Source organism: Echiichthys vipera (genome assembly GCF_963691815.1).
Source record: "Echiichthys vipera genome assembly, chromosome: 17".
Classification (NCBI taxonomy): Eukaryota; Metazoa; Chordata; class Actinopteri; order Perciformes; family Trachinidae; genus Echiichthys; species Echiichthys vipera.
The window spans coordinates 21,637,893-21,648,361 of record NC_139842.1 but is presented as its reverse complement, the minus strand read 5'-3'; the positions used below and the strand labels follow the sequence as shown (position 1 = coordinate 21,648,361).

The following is a 10,469-nucleotide window of genomic DNA, read 5'->3' as shown; positions in this document are numbered from 1 at the left end:
GTACCTGGAGGAGCTTGATATGGACAAAGACAAAGTGTAAATGTAGATTAACATATTCATTTCTGTTCCACGTACAACAGCATGTAGGCTATACTGGCTAGCTAAGTTAGCTAACTACTAAGGTTTGTGTGTGTGTGTGTGTGTGTGTGTGTGTGTGTGTGTGTGTGTGTGTGTGTGTGTGTGTGTGTGTGTGTGTGTGTGTGTGTGTGTGTGTGTGTGTGTGTGTGTGTGTGTGTGTGTGTGTGTGTGTGTGTGTGTGTGTGTGTGTGTGTGTGTGTGTGTGCGTGCGTGTTACCCTGCTGAGGGCCTGCTGTGTGAGGCTGTGGTAGTGGTGCAGGGCCTGAGCCAGACAGGCCTGCAGCAGCTCCTGCAGGGTGGGCCTGGGCAGAGCGTGGCCCCCCACCCTGTTCACCTCCACACACAGCTGGAACAAAAGCGACTGCACGAACCAAGATGGCTGCAGAAGACACAAGTTTCACGTCGGATCACCGAATGGAATCAAAAATCATTGACTGTGTTAGAGGTAGTGTTGAGCAGCTGACCTGGACTGGGAGACGGATTTTGGATGTGACGCTGCTCCCCGATTCTGCTTCTTCCTGGATCTCCAGATCCTCCCAGTTTGTTGCGGTTGTTAGGATGGCACCGGCAGAGTCAGCATGCAGCGCTGAGCCAAACTTATCCAGCAGCACCTGTCACAGCACCACGCAGTGTCACTTGACAGGTTTTCAACCCCCTCCCACATGATTTACATTGACATTTACATATTACCAGCTCATAGTGTGGTTATGGCTAATGTGTAAGCAAACAGTTTCACTGACCTACGCAGCAGAAACAGAGCAGCAGTAGCATTCATTTAGAGAACTACAGAGTTGACAAGTCTCAGTAGGTTTGTCACTATAAGCAACCCTTTCACGTCACACAGTCATTTGATACATAGTTAATATAACCATGTTTATTAGCTGTAAGTTTGATCCCTTATGAGCAGTGAGGTCACATGATGACACCTGAGCCATTTTACAAAATGAAGGCTGTGAGATAATGGTAGCAGTCCAAAAGTTGGTAGTAGACTCTAGGCCAAGATTGTTTTGTCACAATTAATGTTGCTCTGTTTCTGCTGAATGTGTAAACAGGCAAATGTTTGCCAGCCAAACAGCAGTTTGTGGCCACTTGAGTCTGGCTCCAAAAGCGAGTCGATCCCCACAGTGCCCCATGTTCAAATCAACTCTACAGCAGAAATGAACATGTTTACAGCCTGGTACAAAAAATACTTTTAGTCTCTATAGCTCATTTCATTATTCATGACGACTGTACGGGCTGATATGTTTTACAGCTCACACATTTCAATTATATTAAGGCTTAAAGTCGTGCATAATTAGAGCTGGCTGCTTCCAGTGACAGGTGGGTTCTATCACAGGAGACTGTAGGCTTCATTTGGCCCGCCTCAGCTCCACCCACGCTCCACACAGAGTCACTGCCAAGCTGGCGACAGTAAAGCCACCTGGAGCCACCTGGAAATCACGCACTTGGAGCTCAGTGTTGCCACTAAAATAATCTTATAGCAGCTCAAAAGGCTTTTTTCACCTTGTTGCCTAAACTGTTCCTAAAAGATGAACATCCATGTTCAAAATACACACTTTGAAAACCCTATGACACTCAACAAGTAAAGCTTCACATATAAACATCTATATTTCTGACGGTGTCTGACTTTGGAGAGGGCGAAGCTCCAGATGCGGTACGCCTCCATGCTGCAAATGAGAAGCTCCTCCTTCAGACCCGCCCACTTGGCCTGGGCAGGGCTGACCTCCACAGCGGCCTTGGCTTTGCCCAGCTTCTTGGTCTGTCTGGAGGTCCCCTTTGTTATGGCCTCAGCCCCCTTCTGTTTTCCTAGGATGCAATGCTTCAGGTTGGGGCAGAGTTCACCCATGGACTGGCACAGCCTGGCCATGAAAAGGACTGAATTGAGGCAGGCGGGGCTGGGCTCGGGTGAGGCTGTGGCCAGTTCAGAGCGGATGGAGGACAGGATGTGGCGGACACAGGCCACGCAGCCTTCGCGTAAAGCCTCCTCCACTGCTGGCGAGTCCGTGAAGCGGTTAAAAGAGGATGCTGACGAGCTCTCCGGGGACGAGGAGGTGACTGTGACCGGGATGGAGTCAGACCCTGCAGAACACAGCGTGAAAGACAAACATTTAGGATGGAAAACGATGTGCCAATCCAAGAATATGTATGTCAATATATTTCCTTGGACAGGAAGTTGACCTCCTCATGGGGACTGCATTGGTACTGACAACTGTTGTGGGAATTTTAGATATTTGTAATTCATAATCATAGTTTGGTCAGGACAGACGCAGTTCAGTGTCTCCTCTGTTTAACCTTATCATATGACTCGTACATAGCTTGTTTGTGCTTAATGGATAACGTAAATAACTGCCTCATGGTGGTATAATGGCATATCTGTGCTTCTGTACATCCTGTTTCTTGCAGATAACTCATGACTGTTTTTATGGCCTATGTAGACCCTGTGTTAGAGACCTTGTGATGAGAGAAGTTCAGAGAGGGATTGTAATGTCTAAGGCATGTTTTGTTTGGTCTAAAGACGTCACCCAACCAAGGCTTAGCTCGTTCTATCTGTGATCATGTGACCCTGTCTGTCTGGATGGGGTGTCTCCTCTAAAAGGCTGAGCACCCGTGGGCTTGGGGTCATTCCTGCTAAACTCTGAGCCTTGTGAGGAAGCAGGGGTGAACGTGTTTTTGTCTGCAGAGGAAAATGCTTTGTCAAAATAAACCATGGAGAAAAAGCTGATCCTGTTTGTTGATGTTTGTTGAAGAAATCCATTTCCACAACACAACCCACTTCCTGTGCTAAGGGAGATCCTGAACACTACACTGGCTTAAGCACACTAGCACACAGAAGCTTAGTTTGAGCTTCCCTTACCTGTGCCTTGGGAGGGAAGGTAGAACTGCTGGTCGTCCAGCCTGGCCTTTAGCTTAACATCCAGGGAGGAGCAGAAGTTTTGAACGCAGGGAGTCAGGGCCTGGGTCTTCATGGCCAGGCTACTCCTCTGGTGCTCCTGCCCCCGCTGGGTCACGCTGACCCACCCTGCATCACTCAGCAAGTCCCCCGGAGACTCCGACCACAGGAAGGATGCCACGTCTACCTCATACTGGGCCCCCCGGCCTGAGCCAGGGTTGGTACCTGAAGAAGTCTGGATGGTCTGGCCCTCAAGATCCCTCACAGCTGATGTGAGGAGCTGGACAGAGCTTGTTGAGATGGCTTCAGTTTCTTCTTTGGTGATGGCCTTGGGGAATGGTCGGAAAGAATCATTGGAATATGACAACATGTCGATTGTAAAGCATCAGTGCACGGACCCGTTTAGACGCTGAAAACTACGATAAGAATCGTGAAGCTATGAGAGCACTAACCTGCAGGCGCTGCAGGAAGAGTTGCTGCAGGAAGTCATCCCACACAGCCAGGGGGCGCTCTAGCAGCCGCTGACACACAGTGCTCCAGTGCTGACTGATGGAGTCGGTGGACAGGAGGTCCCACACGGCGTCTCGAATGGCTGCCAGGCCCTTCAGGCTCTTCACGTAGACCAGAAGGCTGCCGACACCACGGCAGATGTCCTCCTTACAGCTGAGAGGGGAAAGAAGAGTCACCGATTAGACATCAACAGAAAACCAACCAATGAATGTTACGATGATTGATTTAGTAATTGTAAAATCAATCATCGTATCCACGTCGGGACACCACGCTGTCAGAAATGACAGCGTGGATTTAATGCAATTACAATTTGGTTATTTAATATAAAACTGATTAGTTATCATAGCCTGAAATTGAGTGCAATCACTCTCCATTGTTTTAGACTAATTCTGGTAAATATCGTTACATATTTCTGTACATTTAATGCATTTACGCTACAACCCCTAACTGTAAAGGCAGGGACACACCAGGCTGATTTAAAAAAACTAAAAGGCCACGAAGGCCGACTGTTGTGTTGCCTGCGTCTCGTACAAAAAGTAGCACTTGAACACACGGCGAAAAGTACAGCTGACGACCAAACGTCTGTATTCATCAACAGGACGTCTCAAGATACCAGTCAGCACATTCACAACACAACCTGATGTTGAAGGAACAAACGCTCAAGCTTATCACGATGACACTTTACCTGCACTGCAACATCTCAGTATTTATATTTATTATACTACCTATTAATAAGGCGTTTATCCATTATCAAGTGTATATATTTTTATGCATACCTGTCTACAACCTGTTCTTATTTGTATATACATTTTCTACATCACTGCCCGACCTGTTTAGGCTACGGTTTATGCATTTTACTATTACTGAGCTTTCTACCACAGTATTATATATTACGTATATTCCCATATTTATTGCTGCATTATATTTTGTCTGCGGCACAATTTTACATCCTAGATTCGAAGAAGAATTGGGTTTTTTTTAATACAAATTTTCTATACATTTATACATAGAATTTCTTTGCCAATGAGTGCTTGACTGGAATTGTTGTGCATGTGAAAATATAGGACTTGAAACTTAAATTCTCAAATAAAAACGAAATAACGATGAAGTCCAAATAACAACACAAACAAATAAAGGCCAGGTAAAAAACTATTGAAAATGTGAGAAATTACCTGTATCATAATTACTGACATGGTAAAGTCAGCATAATGTGCATTTCCACTCCAATGATTCCAATCCATATCAGTTTCTGTCAAGTGAAATCTAATTTTTAAGCTTTGAAAATCATTTAGCCAGTCTCTGCAGTTTTATATTCTAAGAAGAGACATTTGTGTCCAACTCTGAAAACGCCCGAGACAAAATAAAACAGAATAAATATGAAAAAGATGAGCAGTGTCCTGATTGGTTGGAGCTTACGTATTGATCCACTGCTGCAGGGTGTCCCGGAGCTGCTCTCTCTGGATTGGCTGAGCCAGGGTGCGAAGGGCGGGCTGGAACTCAGTGATGGAGGGAGGCAAGTACTTGAAACAGCTGCCTGTACTCGTCTCTTCCTGTAAGACCCTCCTGTCTTTAGCTGAGGAGAGAGAGATGGGTTGGTGCTCTCACATTTTGTTTAACTATAAAAATTAGTTCATCTCCCTGTCTGTGTACGGATTTTTTAACTTTCCAGATATAATGTATGTAAACCCTTTGAATCCGATGGATGCATTCAGAAACACAAACATACACACGTCTTCTTCTAGGAGTATTCAGTCAAAGCATCATACATCTGCTTAGAAATCATACCAAAAAAATGGGATTTTCAGTTTTTCTCTTTCTCAGTATTAACAATGCAAACAGGAACTGCTCATATTTAATATGGCATGACTTATCCATGGTATAGACAGACAATTGTAGAGGGATATTAGCTATATTATATAGCTATTAGCTCAGATGCAGCCCACAATTACTTTCTGCATACATGATCTCCCAGTGTCCCTGCAACATGTTCCCACAGCTCTGGAACACTGATACTCTCCTCTATTTCAATACATGAACATAAAGGCACATTTTAATTTGTTTACTTGTTAGCTTAGATGCCTGGAAAGCGTCTGCGTCAATGAATTCGAATTGACGCAGACGCTTTCCAGGCAGCCATGGGTTAAAAAGAAGTCCTAGAACATATAAAGTACAACTGCCAAATAATGACATTTCTAAGTAGCCTAACTTATTTTGAAAATAGCAATATATGACATGTAGTGCCTGTGTCGATAGCTTGTTAATAAAGGGAGGGTTTATAGGGAAAAATAAGAGTCGATCCCTGTCTAAAGACTGTTTTTAATAAGTTTCTTTAAGGAAATCTCTAAAAGTATCCTGACACTACAGCTGTTCACCTGCATATGTGGTTGAGGTGACATTCTCCAGGATAGAGAAGAGCATGCCACAGCTCAGGGCTCCCTCCCCCGGCCTGGGGCTTCCCTGTGGGGGCAGGTAGAAGACAGCGTAGGCCTGGAACAACGTGGTGACCAGCAGCTCCACCAGGCTGCACACCTGGGCCTTGATCCCAGCACCTGGACCGCATACATATGATTAAGTGACACACACTTCTGACAGGTAATGTTTGCTTTAATTATACATTTACAAATGAATGATACCGTAAACTGGATTTCGTTTTCTGCCTCACAGTAAAAGCCTTCAAGCAATACTACTTGATTCATACCTAGAGTGTATAAAATGCACATATGTTGTCAGGTGTTATAAACGGTAGAATACCGTGCTGTGGTTGGTTAAGCAGCTGATGGATAGAGGCCTTGCGGGCCAGGAGGAAGTCAGCCAGAGCCTGGCGTGGTGAGCTGTCCTCCAGCAGCATGGTGGACACCAGGGCCTCAGCGATGGCCTGGTCCGACACCGCGCGGCCACGCAGCAGAGACCTGCTGTCCAAAAGAATAGTGGACCTGAAAGAAGAGAGATAGGTTACTGACCTATGACTTAGCTCTATCAACGGGGTCTAGTTGAGTCTACTGCATGTGGATCCATCACAAATCGTTTCAGCTGTAAGGGTCTGGAAAGTAAGAAAACATCCGGTACCTGAAGTGTCCTGTGGTGGCTACCTGCCGGACCAGAATTGGAAAGCGGGCCAGGACGGGGCTGTAATGTCCCCCTGTAGCGGCCTCCAAGTGAAGCAGGCTGTGCAGGTGGCAACAGAGCAGGTAGAGCTGGGTGGCCTGGAGGTACTGGGACGCCTCCATGGAGCTCCAGATGCGCTCTGGGATCTCCAAGAGGAGCTTGATCTGGGAGGCCATGGTGTAGAACTTCTCCTGCCACTGACTCTGGCCCTTCAACAGGTACACAGACAGACACATGGCATATTAATACACTTTGTACAACACTTTCAATTATGTGCTGAGTTTATTTTGAGAGAGACGGGCAACATATGGATAAGAAGTACAAACACCAGGCAGTGTTGGGATTACAGTAATGTAATCATGTGTTAGATATGTGTGAGTTTCATTTCATATATGCAGTAGGAAGAGGCAGTCTATAAAGTGCACTAAGGTTTAAACTCATTATTGCCTCCTGAGAGATATGAACCCAATTTCCATTAAAATAATATTATAATGTAATGTTCTCCTGTGTGTTTACAGATCAACAGGTTCTTTAGGTAAATTCAGCATACAAGTGATCCTCCAGCAGCTCTTTTTATGAACACAGTCTCATATTTCTTATATGGCTGGGGCAGCTAGCTACTGTGCATTTCGTCTCCTGAGAGGTGTAGGAATGTCTAAACGTGATGGTTTCTTTGGCAGATGAGCTCTATGCAGCAATATGTTCATGCCGAACTGATCAGCACTAATCTTTGAATCACATTAAGTGTTAAACAATGTTATAAATGTAGAGTATCTTTTTATATAACTAATATAATAATGAATTGGCACATTTTCAAATGAAGTTCAGTGTCCCTAAGCTGACAGCGCAGGTTAATAACTTTACTAAATGCAGGAAGAGAGCCGTTCACCTCCTGCCTGCAGCTGCCCGCACTGGTCTTCGCCTGCTTCAGCCTGTGGCAGTAATGGTGCATGTCCTGGATGGACTGGACGACGCTCTCCGAGCACTGCCTCATCTCCCCGATGGTGTCAGCGGCGTCGATCAGGTCCCTGTAGCGCTCCCCCACCATCTGCCTCAGCTCCTCCTTCTTCTGCTCGATCTCCCCGCGTACTTTGCGCTCGACCCGGCGGATCTCCGCGGTGTTGTACCGCTCGAAGAGAACCGCCGGGTCCTTGATGTCCGAGACCCGGAGAGACAGCGCAGGATCCTCGGCCATGGCACCTCCACAACAACTTCAGCTGTTTGAGGAACCCTTACCCGGAAGTAGTGTACGTCTGCCTCCACGTAAGCGAAAACATGACGACGAAAGGAGTCCGCTGCGTTTCATTGGTCCCCCAAGCTGTCTGTCAGAGTACATTTCCGTGTGTGTTTGGAACCGCCCACTCGCCCCGCTGAGCCAATCAGATCATCCCAACGTGTATCATAAGATCCAACAACTTTCCAGTCCGACTTTTACTCTTAATTGTGTGACCTCACCACCTCATTTCACTTAGCTTCTGTCAAAATGGCGACATGAGACCATGTGTTGACTTGTTATTCAATAATTAAATGAATATGAACTATGAGTAAATCCAAATGATGACAGGAAATCAGAAAGTTGAACTCACCGTGCCTATTTTCATTTGCATCATAACTAAGTTCTGGCAGAAGTCACCTGTCACACAAAGCTAACAGAGAGAAAACGAGTGGTGGGAAGAAAGTTCACATTTTCACAAGTAGGATACAGTATTTAAGTACAATGTGGAGGCACTTGTCGAATAGAAGAAGAAGAATCATTACTTTATTAATCCTGCAAAGGGAAATTCATTTTTTTCACTCTGTTATTATTCAGGTTACACACACACACATGCACAAACAGGACCTATATACATGCAATCAATGGAGAGATGTCAGAGCGAGGGGGCTGCCAATGGATCGGCACCCCAAGCAGTTGGGGGTTCGGTGCCTTGCTCAACAGCACCTCGGCAGTGCCCAGGAGATGAACTGGCATCTCTACAGCCACCAGTCCACGCTCCATTCATGGTCTACACAGGGACTTGACTCTTTCTATAGTTGTCTAGGGTTTCTTTTTGGAAGCCAATATGCTGGCTATATTTTTTACTTAACTGTATTTATTACCCAGATCAGATATCGGCTCTGATATCGACTAATCAGCTGGATCAGATATGGGATGAATGAGGCCGATCCAGCATTCCGATCTAGTCATTTCTTTTTTATTCATATCATACACAGCAAGTTCAATCCTCGTTCCTACCCTCACCTATGGTCATGAAAGCTGGGTCATGAGCGAAAGAACCAGGTCGCGGGTACAAGCGGCTGAAATGTGTTTTCTCAGGAGGGTGGCTGGAGTCTCCCTTAGAGAGAGGGGGAGAAGTTCAGCCATCCGTGAGGACTTTGCGTTGAAAGGAGCCAGTTGAGGTGGTTCGCGCATCTAGTCAGGATGAACCCTGGGCGCCTCCCTAGGGAGGTGTTCCTGGCACGTCCAGCTGGGAGGAGGCCTCGGGGAAGACCCAGGACTAGGTGGAGAGATTATATCTCCACACTGGCCTGGGAACGCCTCGGGATCCCCCAGTTAGAGCTGGTTAATGTGGCCCGGGAAAGGGAAGTTTGGGGTCCCCTGCTAAAGCTGCTGCCCCCGCGACCCGACCCCGGATAAGAGGCTGAAGATGAGAAGAGATAAGATGAGCAAGTAAATAAAGCCATTGCTTGTTGGGTTTCAGGCAGCTGCTATATTTATATTACATTTTATATTTATTTTTGCTGCTATTATACACTGATATGCTTAGCTCAGGTACCAGTATCTGACTGGATCGGGAAAAAAATGGATCGATGCATTCGGATCCAATGTACAAAATAGGCTATAAATCAACTTATAGATTGTAATATATCATTTCTAATGAATCTACACAGAAGCAGCCCGATATAAAGTAGTAGTTTAAATGAGCTCAGTTTTTAACAGCTGTAACATTAAAGTGACGCGTCACTAATTATAATCCAATAATAATACAATGTGTATTATTCTGTAATGCGCTATTCTGCAAAATACATTTAGGTTTTGGTCTCCTTTAAGTAGCCTATATTTTGACCTTAAAGGTTGAATATGTAGAATCTTTATTAAAAGCTATATTTTAAAAAAAAAGATAAAACACCCACATAGCGTTTTGAGGGGTACAGAATGAAAGTTTTGCTTTTCCATTAAAAAGATATATTTAGTCTGAATTAATATTTTACATTTTTTGAGGGGTTTGACTTTCTGTCCTGTTCTGTTTCCATTGTAGCAGCTAATAGCGTTGGGCGTTGCGGGTTGCTGGGGTTGTCTGTTGTTGGGTGCAGCTACTGTAGGCGGTCACTGGGTGAAATGGAGTTTGCCAATCCTGCAGCTGCTTATTTGTCCCAGCAGCAGAGTGAGCGGAGACGGGCAAAAACCAATATAGTCAGTATAGGCCGAATATTCACTCCATGGACTGAGAACAAGGAGAGAAACGGCATTAAAACACACACCCAAATGGCTGCGGGTCTCCTTGATGGGTAAGCTAACTTTCATGTTTACTTAGCTGTAACGGCTAACGGTAACTGTCAATCATACTCCTCTAAAACTTGTTTTAATGCTGGATTTGCTGGAGGAGATGAGTTCAAACAGACTCTGATCTCCTGTCTGCAACACCTGGCAACCCGACTGCTGGAACTATTTTTTGTTGTTGCCCACTCATTCTCCATAGTCAACCTTTAAGTAAAGGTTTAAAGCAGGGCGTGTTTCGTTTTTTTTACTTAAAAGCTGTGAGCACTTGTTTCTCCTGTGAGGACAACACAGCCTACGTGTTGGTCGTTCTTCTGCGGCTGCAACCCAAATAGTACGTCAGCCAACAGGTGTGTTGTGTGTGTGCGTGTGTGTGTGTATGTGTGCGCG

At 45.4% G+C, this 10,469-nt stretch overlaps 1 protein-coding gene across 1 annotated transcript in view; it reads right to left on the bottom strand.

The window, feature by feature from the left end:
- The window catches only part of cog1 (component of oligomeric golgi complex 1), a 14,913-nt gene extending 7,112 nt beyond the window's left edge, over positions 1–7,801 (bottom strand). Inside the window, exons 1-10 of the mRNA XM_083931287.1 lie at positions 7,473–7,801; positions 6,545–6,792; positions 6,230–6,411; positions 5,851–6,027; positions 4,895–5,051; positions 3,421–3,631; positions 2,933–3,296; positions 1,706–2,157; positions 543–689; positions 296–457 (exon numbers count right to left, since the gene is read on the bottom strand). Of these exons, the coding sequence (XP_083787413.1) occupies positions 296–457; positions 543–689; positions 1,706–2,157; positions 2,933–3,296; positions 3,421–3,631; positions 4,895–5,051; positions 5,851–6,027; positions 6,230–6,411; positions 6,545–6,792; positions 7,473–7,778 (2,406 nt within the window). The 5' untranslated portion in view covers positions 7,779–7,801. The remainder of the gene's footprint in view (positions 1–295; positions 458–542; positions 690–1,705; positions 2,158–2,932; positions 3,297–3,420; positions 3,632–4,894; positions 5,052–5,850; positions 6,028–6,229; positions 6,412–6,544; positions 6,793–7,472) is intronic.
- Between the last annotated feature and the right edge of the window lie 2,668 nt (positions 7,802–10,469).